Source organism: Symphodus melops (genome assembly GCF_947650265.1).
Source record: "Symphodus melops genome assembly, chromosome: 3".
In the NCBI taxonomy this organism is placed as follows: Eukaryota; Metazoa; Chordata; class Actinopteri; order Labriformes; family Labridae; genus Symphodus; species Symphodus melops.
In genome coordinates this window covers 17,501-41,759 of record NC_136693.1, presented here as the reverse complement: position 1 = coordinate 41,759, position 24,259 = coordinate 17,501, and the positions used below count along the sequence as shown (strand labels likewise).

The following is a 24,259-nucleotide window of genomic DNA, read 5'->3' as shown; positions in this document are numbered from 1 at the left end:
GACAGTCAGCATGTCTGTTCATTATGAACAAAAACAGTAGTTTCAGGGATCCTGAGAACTCTCTGAGTTCAGGTAGAAAAACAGTGACGATGAAAGTAGAAGAAACAAAGAGTTCAGATCATAGACTGCTGTTTGTCTATCAGGAGGGAGAAACTTGAGATTTCCTACATTAATCCAGACCTTGAACACAGCACAGAGCCTTGGTCTCATTTATAACCGGTCCTTTACCTGCTTTCTGTAAAGTGTCACTTATTATGAATTGACACTGAATAAATAAATAAAATAAATAAAAACCGTTGCGTACGCGCAAAACGGGGTCTGAAACTGGCGAACGCCTTTAATCACGTTTCTGTAAAAACAAACGTGTGCAGCTGTAAACCGAGGCGTACGCACAGGTTGGAGGCCATTAAAACACAGACGGTGAACTGAACAGAACGTGTTGATGTCAGAACTGATCATTATAAACGCACGCATGTAATGAGCTATAATATATATTTATAATATATCAATAAAAGTCCTCCACACATATTGATCCCGAGCTCAGAGGACCGGACTGCACGCTAATGAAATCAGAATTAAACCACAGCTGCACCAGTCTGAGCGTCTTCATCATCCCGTGGGAGTAAAGATGGCGAGCTGAAGACGCACAGCTTCACACGTCAGTTTATACTTCTGCGACGCGTCGGCGTAGACCCGACTCGTAGTTCTGCGATGAGTGAATGCGTTGGTCTGCAATTCACCGCCAAGCCGCAAGGGGGCAGTGGCGAGGAAGGAGACGTTTGCGGAGGTGGTCTGTCCGACAGCGAAACCGATGGAGGCGCTCGTGAGCTCACCGAGGAACCTGGAGGAAGAAATGGGCTGATTTTCTTTTGTTGAATGTGGGCGTGTAGGGGCGGAGCCTGGGGCTGATCCACGTTCGCACATTTCCAGGTGGATCGTGGCGTGCAAGTGCGTGTACTAACGGTTTTATGAATGTTAAATATTTTATGATTCTACCTTTTCTAAACGAGACCTGGAGCGTCAGAGTGACGTCAGAGGGGAACGACCGTTTGAGTCACAAACACTGAAGAATGAAAAGCTTCTAACTCGGACGAATCTGATGAAACAGGCTTAACTGTGACATCACTTCCTGTTAACTCAGTCAGCCAATGACGGTTGACGTGTACTCTGCATTCCTATTGAATACTGCTTCAGTGTAAAGGCTCATTATAAACAGCAGCACTCGTCACTCAAACTGCCAGACACATTTTGAATCTTGTACTGTTTCTTACGTGCTGCCTTTATATCCTGATCATTTAGGTTTCTGCTTGTTCGTGCATGTGAATCGTAATAGCTGCAGACTTAACATAGAAACGCTATCATGAATAAAGATGTATATTTAAGAGGCTGAAGGAGGCTTCATGTGATCCTGTCTGCTTCAGGCTTCTCTTGTTTTAGGTGCAATACTCTCTCTCTCTCTTTAAAGGCTTCACACGTCAAATATATAAAAACATTTATTGTTCAAAGGGAAAAAGAGACCAATAAAAAGATCCTTTAGTGATTCATGTCTCCGTCTTCTTTATCGTCACCATGCCCTGCCCCTCCTGCAAACCTTTGACAACTGGCCAATCAGAGGGAAGCACAGTGGTGCTAGATGCCAGGCAGTTGAATGTTGGTTGTTTGTCCTTTATGGGCTTCCGTAGCTTCTTTTTTTAAAACAAAGACATTTGTGACGTGGGTATAAAAATACCAGATTTTATTTTCAATATTCCTAAATAAATATCTCTGATTAAATTAACATGTTGATACACAGAGATACACACACAGTCTGTCACTTCCTGTTTGTCAGTCTCTGCTTCCTGTTTCAGTGACGATGGAGCGCCTCCTCCTGGATGATGTCAGTGTGTGACTCACTCTCACACACACACACACACACACACACACACACCATCATTTAAAGTCACACTCATTAACTCAACAGTTTCTGCTGACTCGTGGTTAGCCACAAGCTAACACCACCTGTTAGCTCAATGCTAACATGCCACCAGAAGGCTACTTGCTGTGTGTGTGTGTGTGTGTGTGTGTGTGTGTGTGTGTGTGTGTGTGTGTATGTGTGTGCGTGTGCGTGGTCAGATCTGATCGTCTGATGCTTTAAGGGTCAGCCATTTGCTTGGCCCCGCCCTCTGGCAGGGTTTCAGAGTGGGCGGGGCTCTCCAGCCCGTCCGTCCACAACTCCATAGACTCCTGGGTGTCGAAGAACTGGTCCGGCCCCTCAGGGCTCTGGGGGGTCTGGGAACTGGAGCCAGCCTCACTGCTGCTCTCTCGGAGCTCGAGGAGGACCGGCAGCGAACCGGGGGGGCAGAACGCCTCCATCCTGCCCAGAGCCAGCTCTGCTAAAGCGGAGCACGCCGGTCTGAGGGCGGGGTCACAGAAGGACTCTAGAGCTGCGGGGTCCCCCTCTGAGGACGCTGGATTCTCAGGGAAGGGGGAGGTGGGCTCAGACTCATCCTCTGGGGAGTTGTTAGGAGTCAGAGGGAGCTCAGTGGGCTGTGAGGGGGCGGGGCCAGTGGCGTCCACACTGTGGGACCCTGTCTGAGCGGAGGGGTGAGGAGGGTGAGTCTCCTCGCTGCTCTGAGGGGTGAGACAGATCCGGTCACTGAAGCTGAAGCGAGGGGATGTATCAGCCGTGGTCGGGGAGGAGGGTCCGGCGCTGGAGACGGTGGAGGAGGGGCCGCTGCTGTCTGCAGACAAAAACCACAATGGCGTGCTGTAAGACATAACAGCTTATAAACGGCGTGTTCATAATGATTCCGTGTGTAGAAGTCTTTACAGCTGAGCCGGGTCAGAACACCTCAGACCAGGACCAGGTTCATATAGTTACAGTAGAAGACCTGTGAGGCCCAGCACGCCACGAATAACTGTGAGACGTCTGAGAGAGAGTGTGTGTGTGTGTGTGTGTGTGTGTGTGTGTGTGTGTGTGTGTGTGTGTGTGTGTGTGTGTGTGTGGGGGAGACACTCACACCACGGCGGCCTGTCGGAGCGAGATCTGAGTGAGATGGAGGAGGAGGACAGGACTCTCTGAGGGATGTACGAGTCCACAGACGGCTGGTTGTGTGAGTCGAACATGGCCGACAGAGCTGCAGATAGAAACACGACACAGTAACACGATACCCGTTCGTTACCATGGCAACACAATGACAAACCCTAGGCCGCCCGTGTCCGGTCATTTCTTCAGACAAACTAAATAAATGAGATTGTATCCTTATAAAACACGTGTGTCTGACCTCTGCTGGTCCTCGTGTGGGGGTCTCCAGCGCTGTCACACACGCCGGCCAGGAACTCGTTGACCTGTTTGAGCGACAGCGAGTTGTGCAGAGTCTCCAGAGGATAGATGGACGGCACCATGGAGCAGCCTTCAAATCCTGCAGAGGACAGAGAGGAAGCAAACACATCACAGACTGACACACCTCACCCTGTTAGTCCAAAACCAGGGCACGCCTGACCCTCAACCTGTTAGTCCAAAACCAGGGCACGCCTGACCCTCAACCTGTTAGTCCACAACCAGGGCACGCCTGACCCTCAACCTGTTAGTCCACAACCAGGGCACGCCTGACCCTCAACCTGTTAGTCCAAAACCAGGGCACGCCTGACCCTCAACCTGTTAGTCCACAACCAGGGCACGCCTGACCCTCAACCTGTTAGTCCAAAACCAGGGCACGCCTGGCCCTCAACCTGTTAGTCCAAAACCAGGGCACGCCTGACCCTCAACCTGTTAGTCCACAACCAGGGCACGCCTGACCCTCAACCTGTTAGTCCACAATCAGGGCACGCCTGACCCTCAATCTGTTAGTCCACAACCAGGGCACACCTCACCCTATTAGTCCAAAACCAGGGCACACCTCAACCTGTTAGTCCACAACCAGGGCACACCTGACCCTCAACCTGTTAGTCCACAACCAGGGCACACCTCACCCTATTAGTCCACAACCAGGGCACGCCTGACCCTCACCCTGTTAGTCCAAAACCAGGGCACGCCTGACCCTCAACCTGTTAGTCCACAACCAGGGCACGCCTGGCCCTCAACCTGTTAGTCCACAACCAGGGCACGCCTGACCCTCAACCTGTTAGTCCACAACCAGGGCACGCCTGACACTCAACCTGTTAGTCCACAACCTGGGCACGCCTGACCTCAACCTGTTAGTCCACAACCAGGGCACGCCTGACCTCAACCTGTTAGTCCACAACCAGGGCTCGCCTGACCTCAACCTGTTAGTCCACAACCAGGGCACGCCTGACCCTCACCCTGTTAGTCCACAACCAGGGTACGGCTGACACTCAACCTGTTAGTCCACAACCAGGGCACGCCTGACCCTCAACCTGTTAGTCCACAACCAGGGCACGCCTGACCCTCACCCTGTTAGTCCACAACCAGGGCACGCCTGACCCTCACCCTGTTAGTCCACAACCAGGGCACGCCTGACCCTCACCCTGTTAGTCCACAACCAGGGCACGCCTGACCCGATCACACAGGGCATGCACCTAAAGAGTCCAGTCAGAGTTTAATGATGAGCAGCTGAGTCAGCCGGATGCAGACAAGATGCTGCGTGCGTGTTTGTGTGTTTGTGTTTGTGTGTGTGTGTGTGTGTGTGTGTGTGTGTGTGTGTGTGTGTGTGTGTGTGTGTGTGTGTGTTTGTGTGTGTGTGTGTGTGTTTGTGTGTGTGTTGTGTGTGTGTGTGTGTGTGTGTGTGTGTGTGTGTGTGTGTGTGTGTGTGTGTGTGTGTGTGTGTGAGATAGTAAAGCACAAACACATGCTGAACATCCTCTACAGTTGGTTCTCCACACGTTAGCTTACGTTAGCTTACGTTAGCTTACGTTAGCTTAGACACTGTTGTCATGGTATCAAGCAGCTATCAGAATCTTTAACTGGTCCTGTTCAAACCCGGTTTGGAGTCAAATATCTGAATCTATGTTTCATGAATCGGCCTGGAGAGACTATTTTTGGTCCTTAACCTTTGACCTTTGGGTTTGGGGGGTTGTTTGGTTCAGGATAAGAGAACTCCTGAAGCTACGGAAACCCTGAGCAGACAAAGTGGCAAAGTGTCAGTGGTTCTCTCTGGATGTTTGTACACAGCACTCAGCATGCACCATGAACCCTGAGCTGTGTTAGACAGGAGCGACGAGCACGAGGAGGAGGAGGAGGAGGGCGGGGCCGGGCTGACCGTGGAGGTACTCTACGGGCTCCTGGCCCGAGATGAGCCAGTTTCTGAGGAGGCGCAGGTGGTAGGAGCACTGATGGAGGTGATGAGCCAGAGCTCCATCCAGAGAGAGGTGACCACCCAGGCTGAGGTCTGAGGAGAAACGCCTCAACAACTGAGCCACATGGTGCTCCTCCAGGGGCTCTGAGGAGGAGGAGGAGGAGGAGGAGGGAGGACCGAAAGTAGAAGAGGAGGAGGAGGGATACAGGAGGAGAGGAGGAACAGACAGATGAGGAAGAGGAGGAGGGGGAGGAGGAACAGACAGATGAGGAGGAGGAGGAGGGATACAGGAGGAGAGGAGGAACAGACAGAACAGATGAGGAGGAGGGATACAGGAGGAGAGGAGGAACAGACAGATGAGGAGGAACAGACAGATGAGGAGGAGGAGGAGGAGGAGGAGGAACAGACAGATGAGGAGGAACAGACAGATGAGGAGGAACAGACAGATGAGGAGGAGGAGGAGGAGGAGGAACAGACAGATGAGGAGGAACAGACAGATGAGGAGGAGGAGGAGGGGGAGGAGGAACAGACAGATGAGGAGGAGGAGGGATACAGGAGGAGAGGAGGAACAGACAGATGAGGAGGAGGAGGAGGGGGAGGAGGAACAGACAGATGAGGAGGAGGAGGAGGGATACAGGAGGAGAGGAGGAACAGAAAGATGAGGAAGAGGAGGAGGAGGAGGAACAGACAGATGAGGAGGAGGAGGAGGAGGGATACAGGAGAAGAGGAGGAACAGACAGAAGAGATGAGGAGGAGGAGCAGCATCACAGGAGTAACTTCAGAGGTGTGCAGTGTGTGTGTGTGTGTGTGTGTGTGCAGTGTGTGTGTGTGTGTGTGTGTGTGTGTGTGTGTGTGTGTGTGTGTGTGTGTGTGTGTATTATCTGTCCCACATCCAAAAATGTAAATGTAATCTGTTATTAAAACCACTCAGGAGCAAACGTGTGTCAGCCTGTGGACGCTGAGCTGTGTGGGTCAAAGGTCAACTCTGTCAGTTGTTAGTGTGCAGATCAATCTGACAGGAATCTACCTGAGAAGGTGACTGATTATAAACACTGCAGCTGGACACTCACAGCACACGCACACTCCATCAGGGGGCGGGGTCATACCTTTGGCAGTGCACCACACAGGTGGAGCTACTGCTGCAGTGGATGTGTCATCTTTAGTTCCTGAGGTGAAAAATATACGTAAGAAATAAACACTTAAAAACACTATTTTACATGCTATGATCTTAAAGGGCCAGTACCACCTTTTTAAACTTCTAACGTGTCTACATGGTATGATTTTAAAGGGCCAGTACCACCTTTTTAAACTTCTAACGTGTCTACATGGTATGATTTTAAAGGGCCAGTACCACCTTTTTAAACTTCTAACGTGTCTACATGACATCATCTTAAAGGGCCAGTACCACCTTTTTAAACTTCTAATGTGTCTACATGGTATGATTTTAAAGGGCCAGTACCACCTTTTTAAACCTCTAAGGTGTCTACATGACATCATCTTAAAGGGCCAGTACCACCTTTTTAAACCTCTAACGTGTCTACATGCTATGATTTTAAAGGGCCAGTACCACCTTTTTAAACCTCTAAGGTGTCTACATGCTATGATCTTAAAGGGCCAGTACCACCTTTTTAAACCTCTAACGTGTCTACATGCTATGATCTTAAAGGGCCAGTACCATCTTTTTAAACCTCTAACGTGTCTACATGCTATGATCTTAAAGGGCCAGTACCACCTTTTTAAACCTCTAAGGTGTCTACATGACATCATCTTAAAGGGCCAGTACCATCTTTTTAAACCTCCAACGTGTCTACATGCTATGATCTTAAAGGGCCAGTACCATCTTTTTAAACCTCTAACGTGTCTACATGCTATGATCTTAAAGGGCCAGTACCATCTTTTTAAACCTCTAACGTGTCTACATGGTATGATCTTAAAGGGCCAGTACCATCTTTTTAAACCTCTAACGTGTCTACATGCTATGATCTTAAAGGGCCAGTATAATTACTTTTACATCAACAGAGCTCCCAAACATACTGCCAACTGTTGTGCGTAGGTGAGCAATGGATGCAACAAAAGAATGCAGGTAAAGTCCTGCACATGGTAAAATCGGACAACATCAGGGCCAAAGTTTCCTACACACATCCAAGTGTGTAGGAATGAATGAAACTAAAATTGTGGATAAACTTGTGTTCAACGCATGTCAAAAGTTGCCAGTGATATCTTTTATTGGATATTTTCTGTTTTTAATTAACACAAATATATAAATATATATATTTACATTGCCAATCTCCGTGTACGAGTGTTTGCCATCAGTGGTTGATAATCAAAAACAATAAATGACCCAAAATCAGGTGTATAGGACTTCCAACAACAACCTCAGCCTCACAGAGACCATCAGACTCAGAGACCATCAGACTCAGACACCATCAGACTCAGAGACCATCAGACTCAGTGACTCAGACACCATCAGACTCAGAGACCATCAGACTCAGACACCATCAGACTCAGAGACCATCAGACTCAGTGACTCAGACACCATCAGACTCAGAGACCATCAGACTCAGACACCATCAGACTCAGTGACTCAGAGACCATCAGACTCAGTGACTCAGAGACCATCAGACTCAGACACCATCAGACTCAGAGACCATCAGACTCAGTGACTCAGACACCATCAGACTCAGAGACCATCAGACTCAGACACCATCAGACTCAGTGACTCAGAGACCATCAGACTCAGACACCATCAGACTCAGACACCATCAGACTCAGTGACTCAGAGACCATCAGAATCAGAGACCATCAGACTTAGTGACTCAGAGAAAATCAGACTTAGTGACTCAGAGACCATCAGACTCAGACACCATCAGACTTAGTGACTCAGAGACCATCAGACTCAGAGACCATCAGACTCAGAGACCATCAGACTCAGAGACCATCAGACTTAATGACTCAGTGACCATCAGACTTAGTGACTCAGAGACCATCAGACTCAGTGACTCAGAGACCATCAGACTCAGTGACTCAGAGACCATCAGACTTAGTGACTCAGAGACCATCAGACTTAGTGACTCAGAGACCATCAGACTTAGTGACTCAGAGACCATCAGACTCAGAGACCATCAGACTCAGTGACTCAGAGACCATCAGACTCAGTGACTCGGAGACCATCAGACTCAGAGACCATCACACTCAGACACCATCAGACTCAGTGACTCGGAGACCATCAGACTCAGAGACCATCAGACTCAGACACCATCGGGCTCAGTGACTCAGAGACCATCAGACTCAGTGACTCGGAGACCATCAGACTCAGAGACCATCAGACTCAGACACCATCAGACTCAGTGACTCAGAGACCATCAGACTCAGTGACTCAGAGACCATCAGACTCAGTGACTCGGAGACCATCAGACTCAAGAGACCATCAGACTCAGACACCATCAGACTCAGTGACTCAGAGACCATCAGACTCAGTGACTCGGAGACCATCAGACTCAGTGACTCGGAGACCATCAGACTCAGTGACTCGGAGACCATCAGACTCAGTGACTCAGAGACCATCAGACTCAGTGACTCAGAGACCATCAGACTCAGAGACCATCAGACTCAGTGACTCAGAGACCATCAGACTCAGTGACCATGAGACTCAGAGACCATCAGACTCAGAGACCATCAGACTCAGTGACTCGGAGACCATCAGACTCAGACACCATCAGACTCAGTGACTCGGAGACCATCAGACTCAGAGACCATCAGACTCAGAGACCATCAGACTCAGACACCATCAGACTCAGTGACCATCAGACTTAGTGACTCAGAGACCATCAGACTCAGTGACTCAGAGACCATCAGACTCAGTGACTCAGAGACCATCAGACTCAGAGACCATGAGACTCAGAGACCATCAGACTCAGAGACCATCAGACTTAATGACTCAGTGACCATCAGACTTAGTGACTCAGAGACCATCAGACTCAGTGACTCAGAGACCATCAGACTCAGTGACTCAGAGACCATCAGACTTAGTGACTCAGAGACCATCAGACTTAGTGACTCAGAGACCATCAGACTTAGTGACTCAGAGACCATCAGACTCAGAGACCATCAGACTCAGTGACTCAGAGACCATCAGACTCAGTGACTCAGAGACCATCAGACTCAGTGACTCAGAGACCATCAGACTCAGAGACCATCAGACTTAGTAACTCAGAGACCATCAGACTCACAGACCATCAGACTCAGTGACTCGGAGACCATCAGACTCAGAGACCATCAGACTCAGAGACCATCAGACTCAGAGACCATCAGACTCAGATACCATCAGACTCAGAGACCATCAGACTCAGTGACTCAGAGACCATCAGACTCAGAGACCATCAGACTAAGAGACCATGAGACTCAGAGACCATCAGACTTTGTAACTCAGAGACCATCAGACTCAGAGACCATCAGACTCAGAGAGCAGCATAAACATTGTTCATGTGTTGTTTCAAGTCTCAAACTCTCCGAACAAACTTGAGTGTGATTATTGATCAGACACACTGCGTGATGATGATTTGAGGGCACGTGTGTGATGGACAGACATGACAGACCTACACCGTGTTTGAGCCCTTCGTCTATTTGTCTGCCAGGATCCAAGCTTTGAAAAAAGATTCAGTTCTCATCGTGGAGCTGAGGGCAGATGAAGGGTTCGACATGAATGTGCTGGTGTTTGAACATGAGCCATCAAGGATGTATTAATGTCATTACTGGATCTATCTCACTCACATCTGCTCTGTGCAGATTAGAGAAGTGAGGTCTCAGGTCATGGTGAATATTTACATGATGTTAAACAGGGTTCCCATCATGAAGCTGCTTTATTTCTTTTGCGACACATGAACAGTTGGAGACCTTTGAACTTCTCTATTAAACACATTGGTCTTGTCCGTAAAAATCATGGACATCACTTGTCTCAAAAAATAAAAAGGTATTTAAAGGATGTTTCTAAGTTTGTTTAAAAGTCACAACAGGGAGTCCAGCTGACACTGTCTCATGTGTCTCCATCTCATGTGTCTCCATCTCATGTGTCTCCATCTCATGTGTCTCCATCTCATGTGACTCCATCTCATGTGACTCAGGTATCTACAGTGTCTCCATCTCATGTGTCTCCATCTCATGTGTCTCCATCTCATGTGTCTCCATCTCATGTGTCTCCATCTCATGTGTCTCCATCTCATGTGACTCAGGTATCTACAGTGTCTCCATCTCATGTGACTCAGGTATCTACAGTGTCTCCATCTCATGTGACTCAGGTATCTACAGTGTCTCCATCTCATGTGACTCAGGTATCTACAGTGTCTCCATCTCATGTGACTCAGGTATCTACAGTGTCTCCATCTCATGTGTCTCCATCTCATGTGACTCAGGTATCTACAGTGTCTCCATCTCATGTGTCTCCATCTCATGTGTCTCAGGTATCTACAGTGTCTCCATCTCATGTGACTCCATCTCATGTGTCTCAGGTATCTACAGTGTCTCCATCTCATGTGTCTCCATCTCATGTGTCTCAGGTATCTACAGTGTCTCCATCTCATGTGTCTCCATCTCATGTGTCTCAGGTATCTACAGTGTCTCCATCTCATGTGTCTCCATCTCATGTGTCTCAGGTATCTACAGTGTCTCCATCTCATGTGACTCCATCTCATGTGTCTCAGGTATCTACAGTGTCTCCATCTCATGTGTCTCCATCTCATGTGTCTCAGGTATCTACAGTGTCTCCATCTCATGTGTCTCAGGTATCTAAGTTGTCCCATGTGTCATAGGTATTAAAGGTCTTGTGTGTCTCTCATGTTTGACATGTGTCAGGAGTCTTAATGTGACTCAGCTGTCTCAAGTTTTAAGAGTGTCAGTTGCTTGTTTTACTCGTGAGCCCCACTGTGACTCTGTCTGAGGCCCCACTGTGACTCTGTCTGAGCCCCACTGTGACTCTGTCTGAGCCCCACTGTGACTCTGTCTGAGGCCTTACTGTGACTCTGTCTGAGCCCCACTGTGACTCTGTCTGAGCCCCACTGTGACTCTGTCTGAGGCCTTACTGTGACTCTGTCTGAGCCCCACTGTGACTCTGTCTGAGCCCCACTGTGACTCTGTCTGAGCCCCACTGTGACTCTGTCTGAGGCCTTACTGTGACTCTGTCTGAGCCCCACTGTGACTCTGTCTGAGCCCCACTGTGACTCTGTCTGAGGCCTTACTGTGACTCTGTCTGAGGCCTTACTGTGACTCTGTCTGAGCCCCACTGTGACTCTGTCTGAGCCCCACTGTGACTCTGTCTGAGGCCTTACTGTGACTCTGTCTGAGCCCCACTGTGACTCTGTCTGAGCCCCACTGTGACTCTGTCTGAGGCCTTACTGTGACTCTGTCTGAGCCCCACTGTGACTCTGTCTGAGCCCCACTGTGACTCTGTCTGAGGCCTTACTGTGACTCTGTCTGAGGCCTTACTGTGACTCTGTCTGAGGCCCACTGTGACTCTGTCTGAGCCCCACTGTGACTCTGTCTGAGGCCCACTGTGACTCTGTCTGAGCCCTTACTGTGACTCTGTCTGAGCCCCACTGTGACTCTGTCTGAGGCCTTACTGTGACTCTGTCTGAGGCCTTACTGTGACTCTGTCTGAGCCCCACTGTGACTCTGTCTGAGCCCCACTGTGACTCTGTCTGAGGCCTTACTGTGACTCTGTCTGAGCCCCACTGTGACTCTGTCTGAGGCCCCACTGTGACTCTGTCTGAGCCCCACTGTGACTCTGTCTGAGGCCTTACTGTGACTCTGTCTGAGGCCCACTGTGACTCTGTCTGAGGCCTTACTGTGACTCTGTCTGAGGCCTTACTGTGACTCTGTCTGAGCCCCACTGTGACTCTGTCTGAGGCCCACTGTGACTGTCTGAGGCCCACTGTGACTCTGTCTGAGGCCTTACTGTGACTCTGTCTGAGGCCTTACTGTGACTCTGTCTGAGGCCTTACTGTGACTCCGTCTGAGGCCTTACTGTGACTCTGTCTGAGCCCCACTGTGACTCTGTCTGAGGCCTTACTGTGACTCTGTCTGAGGCCTTACTGTGACTCTGTCTGAGGCCTTACTGTGACTCTGTCTGAGGCCTTACTGTGACTCTGTCTGAGGCCCACTGTGACTCTGTCTGAGGCCCACTGTGACTCTGTCTGAGGCCTTACTGTGACTCTGTCTGAGCCCCACTGTGACTCTGTCTGAGGCCTTACTGTGACTCTGTCTGAGGCCTTACTGTGACTCTGTCTGAGCCCCACTGTGACTCTGTCTGAGGCCTTACTGTGACTCTGTCTGAGCCCCACTGTGACTCTGTCTGAGCCCCACTGTGACTCTGTCTGAGCCCCACTGTGACTCTGTCTGAGGCCTTACTGTGACTCTGTCTGAGGCCTTACTGTGACTCTGTCTGAGCCCCACTGTGACTCTGTCTGAGCCCCACTGTGACTCTGTCTGAGGCCCACTGTGACTCTGTCTGAGCCCCACTGTGACTCTGTCTGAGGCCTTACTGTGACTCTGTCTGAGGCCTTACTGTGACTCTGTCTGAGCCCCACTGTGACTCTGTCTGAGCCCCACTGTGACTCTGTCTGAGGCCTTACTGTGACTCTGTCTGAGGCCCACTGTGACTCTGTCTGAGGCCTTACTGTGACTCTGTCTGAGGCCTTACTGTGACTCTGTCTGAGGCCTTACTGTGACTCTGTCTGAGGCCTTACTGTGACTCTGTCTGAGCCCCACTGTGACTCTGTCTGAGCCCCACTGTGACTCTGTCTGAGCCCCACTGTGACTCTGTCTGAGGCCTTACTGTGACTCTGTCTGAGGCCTTACTGTGACTCTGTCTGAGCCCCACTGTGACTCTGTCTGAGCCCCACTGTGACTCTGTCTGAGCCCCACTGTGACTCTGTCTGAGGCCTTACTGTGACTCTGTCTGAGGCCTTACTGTGACTCTGTCTGAGGCCTTACTGTGACTCTGTCTGAGGCCTTACTGTGACTCTGTCTGAGGCCTTACTGTGACTCTGTCTGAGGCCTTACTGTGACTCTGTCTGAGGCCTTACTGTGACTCTGTCTGAGCCCCACTGTGACTCTGTCTGAGCCCCACTGTGACTCTGTCTGAGGCCCACTGTGACTCTGTCTGAGCCCCACTGTGACTCTGTCTGAGGCCTTACTGTGACTCTGTCTGAGGCCCACTGTGACTCTGTCTGAGGCCCACTGTGACTCTGTCTGAGGCCTTACTGTGACTCTGTCTGAGCCCCACTGTGACTCTGTCTGAGGCCTTACTGTGACTCTGTCTGAGGCCTTACTGTGACTCTGTCTGAGCCCCACTGTGACTCTGTCTGAGGCCTTACTGTGACTCTGTCTGAGCCCCACTGTGACTCTGTCTGAGCCCCACTGTGACTCTGTCTGAGGCCTTACTGTGACTCTGTCTGAGGCCTTACTGTGACTCTGTCTGAGGCCTTACTGTGACTCCGTCTGAGGCCCCACTGTGACTCTGTCTGAGGCCTTACTGTGACTCCGTCTGAGGCCCCACTGTGACTCTGTCTGAGGCCCACTGTGACTCTGTCTGAGGCCTTACTGTGACTCTGTCTGAGGCCTTACTGTGACTCCGTCTGAGGCCTTACTGTGACTCTGTCTGAGGCCTTACTGTGACTCTGTCTGAGGCCTTACTGTGACTCTGTCTGAGGCCTTACTGTGACTCTGTCTGAGGCCTTACTGTGACTCTGTCTGAGGCCTTACTGTGACTCTGTCTGAGGCCTTACTGTGACTCTGTCTGAGGCCCACTGTGACTCTGACATGATGTTACTGACAGCCAATGAGAGATGGGAACCCTGGTTAGAAGAGAATGTCAAATAGTGTTAGGAAAGTAAGAGTCCAAAGCATATGGGTAAAAAAATGTTTTTTAGAAATAAATAGAACGTTAACCTGGATGCTGGAGGATATGTGGAAAAAACAAAAACAACAACCCAAGGTCCAAAAAGAACAGATTGAAGACATGCAGACAAAAGGGAGGTGAGGTGGAGAAATACTTGAAAGAAGCAGACGTACCATTAGTCGGATACTTTGCAAACGACACAGAAAATCGTTTTACTGCCGGCATAGACAACAACTCTGAGGAAATAAAACAAAAATCACTGGAGTTACTAAGAGTCACAGTGACAGTCTGTCTGTCATGTTTGATCTTCCCCCTGCTCTGATCACTTTGTGCCTGAAGCTTCTGCTAACACTCACATACGTGAACACGTTTCAAAGATGGCTGTGGGGCAACACATGGTGGGACATCTTCTCATGACAAAGTGAAGTGACATGTTGAAATTAAAGAACATCAAAAGAAATATCAAACCTGAGAAACCAACCAGACCTGTGCCTTCCTGTCCTCTAACTGCTTAACGAGCTCATGAACAACACGCCGCCAGGCTCAGCGTCATCACTCAGATGACCATGAAACACCTGAGCAGCATTAAGGAGGGCCATCATGGCAGAAAATAAAATGAGCGTCCTCACAGAGGAGCATGCACTGAAACAAAGCGACATGAACCACTGCATCACCACCACAAGCTTCATGTGAGCTGGAACAAGATGGAGGACACAGACCCACAGCATGTGACTGTATGATACCACAGTGACACCTAGCTGACAAAATGAGCACCGACATCAGGGCCGAGTTTGGATGGAACTTTAAACCCTCGATTTCAGAATAATAATTAAGACATAAATTATAGCTAAAAACAACGGGAAGTCAAAACCTGTCAGAGGATAAAGATAAAATATTTATTTAAGTGTGGTCAAATATTCAACCTATGTCTCTGTTTTTATCCTCAGTGACGGATAGTCTGATACCCGTTTGATACCATGACAACTAAAATGTAAGCCCTACACAGTAATAGACACTTTATTGTTTTTAATGCTCAAACAGGGCAGGAAAAGTCCTGAACAAAAACATTGGCAACAGGAAATACTGGCAAACATTGCCACTGTTTTAGTGCAAAAGAGAAAGTGAGCAGACGTTTGGCTGTATTCTTTGTTGGAGAGGTCAAAGCGGTCGAACGTTGGGTTCATGCACGACGCACCTTCACACTGCTAATGTTTGTGTGCTGTCTCGACTGTCTGCAGAAGTTCGCCTGCATTCTTCGTTGCATTCGTTCCTCTCCAACACACAAACGTTGCAAATGTTCTTGGACATTATCATCAACCTCCGTCAACACAACGCAGAAGTATAACTTAGACTGAAGCTGGTGGATAAGACCAGACGATGGGCGTGTCTGACTTCTATAGAATCAGGAGGAAGGGACAGAAAGAGAGGATCACACATGGAACAGGATGCTCAGTGCTGCCATGATGATAAACACTAACACATGGGAGGGTCATGATGATGATGATGATGATGATGATGATGATGATGATGGGGGGGGGGGGCAGGTAACGGACATGTTCACGTCATAATACATGCACAGGTTCTGAACAATCATTATAAGAAGCTTTCAGAAACATGTGAGGCTGACAGCATGAAGAGGAGCTGTCCTGCACTGTGAGACCTGTCCTGCACTGTGAGACCTGTCCTGCACTGTGAGACCTGTCCTGCACTGTGAGACCTGTCCTGCACTGTGAGACCTGTCCTGCACTGTGAGACCCGTCCTGCACTGTGAGACCTGTCCTGCACTGTGAGACCTGTCCTGCACTGTGAGACCTGTCCTGCACTGTGAGACCTGTCCTACACTGTGAGACCTGTCCTGCACTGTGAGACCTGTCCTGCACTGTGAGACCTGTCCTGCACTGTGAGACCTGTCCTACACTGTGAGACCTGTCCTGCACTGTGAGACCTGTCCTGCACTGTGAGACCTGTCCTGCACACTGGACTGATTACTATCCATCGATAACTCTGCTAACCAACTGCCTTACACAGCTCAGCATGCAGAGACAGGCTCAGAGACAGGCTCAGAGACAGCTTCATGCAGAGACAGGCTCAGAGACAGGCTCAGAGACAGGCTCAGAGACAGCTTCATGCAGAGACAGGCTCAGAGACAGGCTCAGAGACAGGCTCAGAGACAGCTTCATGCAGAGACAGGCTCAGAGACAGGCTCAGAGACAGCTGCATGCAGAGACAGACTCAGAGACAGGCTCAGAGACAGACTCAGAGACAGCTGCATGCAGAGACAGACTCAGAGACAGGCTCAGAGACAGACTCAGAGACAGCTTCATGCAGAGACAGGCTCAGAGACAGACTCAGAGACAGGCTCAGAGACAGACTCAGAGACAGGCTCAGAGACAGACTCAGAGACAGCTGCATGCAGAGACAGACTCAGAGACAGCTGCATGCAGAGACAGACTCAGAGACAGACTCAGAGACAGACTCAGAGACAGCTTCATGCAGAGACAGGCTCAGAGACAGACTCAGAGACAGCTGCATGCAGAGACAGCCTCAGAGACAGACTCAGAGACAGGCTCAGAGACAGGCTCAGAGACAGACTCAGAGACAGCTGCATGCAGAGACAGGCTCAGAGACAGGCTCAGAGACAGCTGCATGCAGAGACAGGCTCAGAGACAGCTGCATGCAGAGACAGGCTCAGAGACAGGCTCAGAGACAGGCTCAGAGACAGCTGCATGCAGAGACCGGCTCAGAGACAGGCTCAGAGACAGGCTCGAGACAGACTCAGAGACAGCTGCATGCAGAGACAGGCTCAGAGACAGGCTCAGAGACAGGCTCAGAGACAGACTCAGAGACAGCTGCATGCAGAGACAGGCTCAGAGACAGGCTCAGAGACAGGCTCAGAGACAGCTGCATGCAGAGACAGGCTCAGAGACAGGCTCAGAGACAGGCTCAGAGACAGACTCAGAGACAGCTGCATGCAGAGACAGGCTCAGAGACAGGCTCAGAGACAGGCTCAGAGACAGCTGCATGCAGAGACAGGCTCAGAGACAGCTGCATGCAGAGACAGGCTCAGAGACAGGCTCAGAGACAGCTGCATGCAGAGACAGGCTCAGAGACAGGCTCAGAGACAGGCTCAGAGACAGGCTCAGAGACAGCTGCATGCAGAGACCGGCTCAGAGACAGGCTCAGAGACAGCTGCATGCAGAGACCGGCTCAGAGACAGGCTCAGAGACAGGCTCAAGCTGCATGCAGAGACCGGCTCAGAGACAGGCTCAGAGACAGCTGAAAAAGCTCTAATATCAACGATCACATCATGAAGCTCTCACACACTTGTCAGACTCAGACTGAAGACACTCAGGACCTCTTCTACAGTCTGCATGTATTTCCCTCGGGATCAATAATCTATCTATCTGCATTATGATACTCTGAGCTCTCTGAAAACAATCCATCTGTCAAGTCTCCTGTCCTTGTTTCACCACAGACAGGAAGTAAGGAGTGCAAGATACCAGAAAATCAGACCATCTTGTTTTTCTGCAGGCCCAAGTGACCATATAAGGACAAGAGGGAGGAGCTGCAGAGGAGCATGTCCTTATATGGTCTCTTCTGGTTAAGTCTTATTACTACAGCTGAGCAAGTCTCAAGTCATCAGTGTAGTGGATCAGAGTCTGACTTAAGTCTTGCTCATGGTCTGACTTAAGTCTGGAAAAGAGTCTGACTTAAGTCTTGCTCATGGTCTGACTTAAGTCTGGAAAAGAGTCTGACTTAAGTCTGGATCAGAGTCTGACTTAAGTCTGGATCAGAGTCTGACTTAAGTCTTGCTCATGGTCTGACTTAAGTCTGGAAAAGAGTCTGACTTAAGTCTGGATCAGAGTCTGACCTAAGTCTGGATCAGAGTCTGACTTAAGTCTTGCTCATGGTCTGACTGAAGTCTGGATCAGAGTCTGACTTAAGTCTGGATCAGAGTCTGACCTAAGTCTGGATCAGAGTCTGACTTAAGTCTTGCTCATGGTCTGACTGAAGTCTGGATCAGAGTCTGACTTAAGTCTGGATCAGAGTCTGACTTAAGTCTTGCTCATGGTCTGACTGAAGTCTGGATCAGAGTCTGACTTAAGTCTGGATCAGAGTCTGATTTAAGTCTTGCTCATGGTCTGACTTAAGTCTGGATCAGAGTCTGACTTAAGTCTGGATCAGAGTCTGACTTAAGTCTTGCTCATGGTCTGACTTAAGTCTGGATCAGAGTCTGACTTAAGTCTTGCTCATGGTCTGACTTAAGTCTGGATCAGAGTCTGACTTAAGTCTGGATCAGAGTCTGACTTAAGTCTGGATCAGAGTCTGACTTAAGTCTTGCTCATGGTCTGCTTCAGTCTTTTTTTAGCCTCTTGCTTAGAGTCTGCATTTTGAAGAAGGAAAAGAAAAACATGGCGTGCAGCATGACCATGGCATCAAAACTTTAAAGCCTACGTATAAAAGAAAACATATTTAGAGCCTCTCATTCTCACTCTTCTGATGCTGTTATCTGACTCTTGTAACCATAGTAACCCTGTCTACAACTCAGCCTGTTAAAGCTCTAACACGTGATCAGCTGTAGCCTTGTAAAGCGGAGCGCCGTTTCAAACACGTACCGTCTTTGTAGGACAGACTGCCGGTGGAGAATTTTTTGCGATGTGCGCGTGCGTAGTCCTGCAGGTTAGGGGCGCTAGAAGACCCACCTAGGACTGTGGTGCTGAAGAGGCCGGCACACTGAGAGCCTGCGGGGGGGGGGGGGGGGGTTAGTGACCTCTACTTAGCATGCTGTTACTCAAACACGCTTTAAGAGAAAGAGACAGTAAGAGAGAAAGAGATAGAGTAGAAAGACAAAACCCAGAGACCATCATGTGTGAGTGCTCCTCACAGGAGGACACACACTGAAAAATGAGTCTATTAAAGAGTCATGTGGTGACTCGTTATACATATAAACAGGTTCTATATCCAGTAAACATCCTGTATTACATCATATTATTGACAGAAGAACCAGAGGGCCGGAGTCCCCCATGTGTCCCTGCAGGGGGCGCTGGAGACCCCCGTGTGTCCCTGCAGGAGGCACTGGAGACCCCCGTGTGTCCCTGCAGGGGGCGCTGGAGTCCCCCGTGTCCCTGCAGGGGGCACTGGAGACCCCCGTGTGTCCCTGCAGGAGGCACTGCAGTCCCCCGTGTCCCTGCAGGGGGCACTGGAGACCCCCGTGTGTCCCTGCAGGAGGCACTGCAGTCCCCCGTGTGTTCCTGCAGGGGGCACTGGAGACCCCCGTGTGTCCCTGCAGGAGGCACTGCAGTCCCCCGTGTGTCCCTGCAGGGGGCGCTGCAGTCCCCCGTGTCCCTGCAGGGGGCGCTGGAGTCCCCCGTGTGTCCCTGCAGGGGGCGCCGGGGCCCCCCGTGTGTCCCTGCAGGGGGCACTGCAGTCCGCCGTGTGTTCCTGCAGGGGGCACTGGAGTCCCCCGTATTCCTGCAGGGGGCGCCGGAGCCCCCCATGTGTCCCTGCAGGGGGCACTGGAGTCCCCCGTGTGTCCCTGCAGGGGGCACTGGAGTCCCCCGTGTGTCCCTGCAGGGGGCACTGGAGTCCCCCGTGTGTCCCTGCAGGGGGCGCTGCAGTCCCCCATGTGTCCCTGCAGGGGGCGGTCTCCGTGCTGGAAATGCTGTCTCAGGCTAACTTTGAGTCAAGCTAACGACAGGCTGAGAGCTGAAAGCTCTACGGCAGGCCCGCACGGCCTATTACTCGTCTCTTATTGAAGGAAATAAAAACAACCCTAGATACCTCTTCAGCACTGTAGCCAGGCTGACAGAGAGTCATAGTTCATTCATCTATTCCTTTAGCCCTTAGCAGTAATGATTTCAGCAGCTTTTTTAGGGTTAACCCAACTTACTACCTTTACTTAGTGCAGATTCCTCCTATAATTCAGATACAGCAGAAACGGTTCCAAATTCTGATACTAACCTCGACTGTTTTTCTCCATTTAACCTCTCAGAACTAAAGAACTAGTTAGCAGCTCCATACTAGATATGATCAATATATCTTTAGCAGCAGGTTATGTACCCCAGTCATTTAAAGTAGCTGTAATTAAACCGCTCCTTAAAAAGCCTACTCTTGATTCAGGAACTCTAGCTAACTATAGACCTATATCTAACCTTCCTTTTATCTCCAAGATCTTAGAGAGAGTGGTAGCTAATCAGCTGTGTGACTGTCTCCATGACAACAGCCTGTTAGAGGAGTTCCAGTCTGGATTTAGAGTTTAGCATAGAACTAGACTAGTTAGAGTAACACATGATCTTCTGTTAGTCTCAGACAGGGAACTTCTATCTGTGCTCGTCCTGTTAGATCTGACTGCTGCTTCTGACACCATCGACCATCACATCCTGTTACAGAGACTAGAACAAGGACTTGGAGTTACAGGGACTAGAACAATGACTTGGAGTTACAGGGACTAGAACAATGACTTGGAGATACAGACACTAGAACAATGACTTGGAGTTACAGAGACTAGAACAATGACTTGGAGTTACAGGGACTAGAACAATGACTTGGAGTTACAGGGACTAGAACAATGACTTGGAGTTACAGGGACTAGAACAATGACTTGGAGTTACAGGGACTGCTCTAAGTTGGTTTAGATCCTATTTATCAGACAGGTCTCAGTGTGTTCATGATGAGTCCTCTATGTAGACCAAAGTTAGCCATGGAGTTCCTCAAGGATCAGTGCTTGGTCTGATTCTCTTTACATTATAGATGCTTCCTCTCGGTAGTATTATGAGGAAACACTCCATAAACTTTCATTGCTATGCAGACGATACTCAGCTCTACATATCAATGAAGCCAGAAGACACCAACCAGCTTCATAAACTAGAAGTCTCAAGGACATCAGGACCTGGATGACCAGAAACTTCTTACTGCTCAACTCAGACAAGACTGAAGTTCTAGTGATTGGACCTAAGAACCTCAGAGAGACTTTCTCTGATGATATGACGGCCCTTAGTAGTATTAGCGTAGCCTCTAGTACCACTGTTAGGAACCTAGGAGTTCTGTTTGATCAGGATATGTCCTTTGATTCCTACATTAAACACATTTCAAGGACAGCTTATTTTCACCTTGGTAATATCTCTAAGATCAGACAGATCCTGTCACAAAATGATGCTGAAAAATTAGTTCATGCATTTGTTACCTCCAGGTTGGATTACTGTAATTCTATTTTAGCAGGGTGCTATGGTAAATCTCTAAAGACCCTCCAACTCGTCCAAAATGCTGCAGCTCGTGTTCTGACTAGAACTAGGAAAAGGGACCACATGACTCCTGTATTGGCTTCTCTCCATCGGCTCCCTATAAAATCTAGAATAGAATTTAAAATCCTTCTGCTCACCTACAAAGCTCTAAACGGTCAGGCACCATCCTATCTTAAAGAGTTAATTGTACCGTACTATCCATCAAGAACATGACGTTCCCAGAATGCAGGCCTGCTCGTGGTGCCTATAGTCTCTAAAAGTACTATGGGAGGTAGAGCCTTTAGTTATCAGGCTCCTTTGGAATCGTCTACCAGTCGGGGTCCGGGAGGCAGACACACTAGGTACTTTTAAGAATAGACTTCAAACTTTTCTTTTTGATAAATCTTATAGTTAGGGCTGGCTTAGGACCAGCTCATAGTTCTGCTGCTATAGGCCTAGACTACCGGGGGAACTGGCACCAGGATCTCTGATCTCTCTCTCCCTCTTTCTCTCCCAGCTTTCTCACCTTATAGTAATAAGATATGTCTATAGTGACAAGCAGTAGCTTGTCACTATCTTTGTATTCTAACCTCTCCTTTTGAGCTCTCTTAGGTTCCTTGAGCTCTCTTAGGTTCCTTGGGAATGTTGGTGAGGATGGCCTGCCCAAACATCCCCCCCCCCAACCTATCCCATCCTATTCTTCTTTCTGCATCTTGTCCCATGTTAAAGCCCAGCTCAGTTTAGCAGATGGCTGTTCATCATGATCCGGGTCTGCTGAAGATTTCTGCCTGTTAAAAGGAAGTTTGTTCTTCTATGATGGATTAAGCTGAGCTCTTGTAACATAGCCATCAGTAAGGTCCTTTACCTGCTTTATGTAAACATAACAATGAGCATGGTCTTGTTACCTGCTCTTTGGTTAATGTTAACAGACAAACAGTAAGGTCCTTTACCTGCTTTTGTAAAGTGTCTTGAGATAACGCCTGTTATGAATTGACGCTATATAAATAAAGATTGATTGATTGATTGATTGATTGAACAATGACTTGGAGTTACAGGGACTAGAACAATGACTTGGAGTTACAGGGACTAGAACAATGACTTGGAGTTACAGGGACTAGAACAATGACTTGGAGATACAGAGACTAGAACAATGACTTGGAGTTACAGGGACTAGAACAATGACTTGGAGTTACAGGGACTAGAACAATGACTTGGAGTTACAGGGACTAGAACAATGACTTGGAGTTACAGAGACTAGAACAATGACTTGGAGTTACAGGGACTAGAACAATGACTTGGAGTTACAGGGACTAGAACAATGACTTGGAGTTACAGAGACTAGAACAATGACTTGGAGTTACAGGGACTAGAACAATGACTTGGAGTTACAGGGACTAGAACAATGACTTGGAGTTACAGGGACTGCTTTAAGTTGGTTTAGATCCTATTTATCAGACAGGTCTCAGTGTGTTCATGATGAGTCCTCTATGTAGACCAAAGTTAGTCATGGAGTGCCTCAAGGATCAGTGCTTGGTCTGATTCTCTTTACATTATAGATGCTTCCTCTAGGTAGTATTATGAGAAAACACTCCATGAACTTTCATTGCTATGCAGACGATACTCAGCTCTACATATCAATGAAGCCAGAAGACACCAACCAGCTTCATAAACTAGAAGCCTCAAGGACATCAGGACCTGGATGACCAGAAACTTCTTACTGCTCAACTCAGACAAGACTGAAGTTATAGTGATTGGTCCTAAGAACCTTAGAGAGACTTTCTCTGATGATATGACGGCCCTTAGTAGTATTAGCGTAGCCTCTAGTACCACTGTTAGGAACCTAGGAGTTCTGTTTGATCAGGATATGTCCTTTGATTCCTACATTAAACACATTTCAAGGACAGCTTATTTTCACCTTGGTAATATCTCTAAGATCAGACAGATCCTGTCACAAAATGATGCTGAAAAATTAGTTCATGCATTTGTTACCTCCAGGTTGGATTACTGTAATTCTATTTTAGCAGGGTGCTATGGTAAATCTCTAAAGACCCTCCAACTCGTCCAAAACGCTGCAGCTCGTGTTCTGACTAGAACTAGGAAAAGGGACCACATGACTCCTGTATTGGCTTCTCTCCATTGGCTCCCTATAAAATCTAGAATAGAATTTAAAATCCTTCTGCTCACCTACAAAGCTCTAAACGGTCAGGCACCATCCTATCTTAAAGAGTTAATTGTACCGTACTATCCATCAAGAACATGACGTTCCCAGAATGCAGGCCTGCTCGTGGTGCCTATAGTCTCTAAAAGTACTATGGGAGGTAGAGCCTTTAGTTATCAGGCTCCTTTGGAATCGTCTACCAGTCGGGGTCCGGGAGGCAGACACACTAGGTACTTTTAAGAATAGACTTCAAACTTTTCTTTTTGATAAATCTTATAGTTAGGGCTGGCTTAGGACCAGCTCATAGTTCTGCTGCTATAGGTCTAGACTACCGGGGGAACTGGCACCAGGATCTCTGATCTCTCTCTCCCTCTCTCTCTCCCAGCTTTCATATCTTATTACTGCTTGTCTCTATCTTTATATTCTAACCTCTCCTTTTTCTGGGACCTCCTGAGCTCTCTTAGGTTCCTCTGGACTGTTGGTGAGGATGGCCTGCCCAAACAACCCCCCCTCCAGATAAAACCTGTTATGAATCGATGCTAAACAAATAAAGATTGATTTGTTGATTGATTAAGATTGAGTGATAATGTGGTTGATCAGTCCTGTGGTTCTGAAACACCTCGAGTCAAACAGACTTTAATAAATGGAGAGTAACACGCACACACAGAAACAAGGTAACACCTACCTAATCCACTTTGTTTCATCTCTGGAGACTGACGAGAGCAGAGCGAGAACAGACGATAGCTGCCGACCTTCG

General features: G+C 48.7%; 1 protein-coding gene across 10 annotated transcripts in view; it reads right to left on the bottom strand.

Annotated features, from left to right (window-relative positions):
- Nucleotides 1-1,705: 1,705 nt before the first annotated feature.
- The window catches only part of LOC306821305 (inositol hexakisphosphate and diphosphoinositol-pentakisphosphate kinase 1-like), a 37,992-nt gene continuing 15,438 nt past the window's right edge, over nucleotides 1,706-24,259 (bottom strand). The window contains exons 13-20 of one of the 10 annotated variants that reach the window (XM_079339636.1): nucleotides 24,188-24,259; nucleotides 18,741-18,866; nucleotides 14,298-14,360; nucleotides 6,341-6,400; nucleotides 5,199-5,378; nucleotides 3,264-3,401; nucleotides 3,000-3,116; nucleotides 1,706-2,720 (exon numbers count right to left, since the gene is read on the bottom strand). The exon at nucleotides 24,188-24,259 is cut by the window's right edge and continues 22 nt beyond it. In XM_079339636.1, coding sequence (XP_079195762.1) covers nucleotides 2,131-2,720; nucleotides 3,000-3,116; nucleotides 3,264-3,401; nucleotides 5,199-5,378; nucleotides 6,341-6,400; nucleotides 14,298-14,360; nucleotides 18,741-18,866; nucleotides 24,188-24,259 — 1,346 coding nt within the window. In that variant the 3' untranslated portion in view covers nucleotides 1,706-2,130. The remainder of the gene's footprint in view (nucleotides 2,721-2,999; nucleotides 3,117-3,263; nucleotides 3,402-5,198; nucleotides 5,379-6,340; nucleotides 6,401-14,297; nucleotides 14,361-18,740; nucleotides 18,867-24,187) is intronic. The other 9 variants (XM_079339639.1, XM_079339638.1, XM_079339641.1 and 6 more) reach the window with 9 other exon arrangements.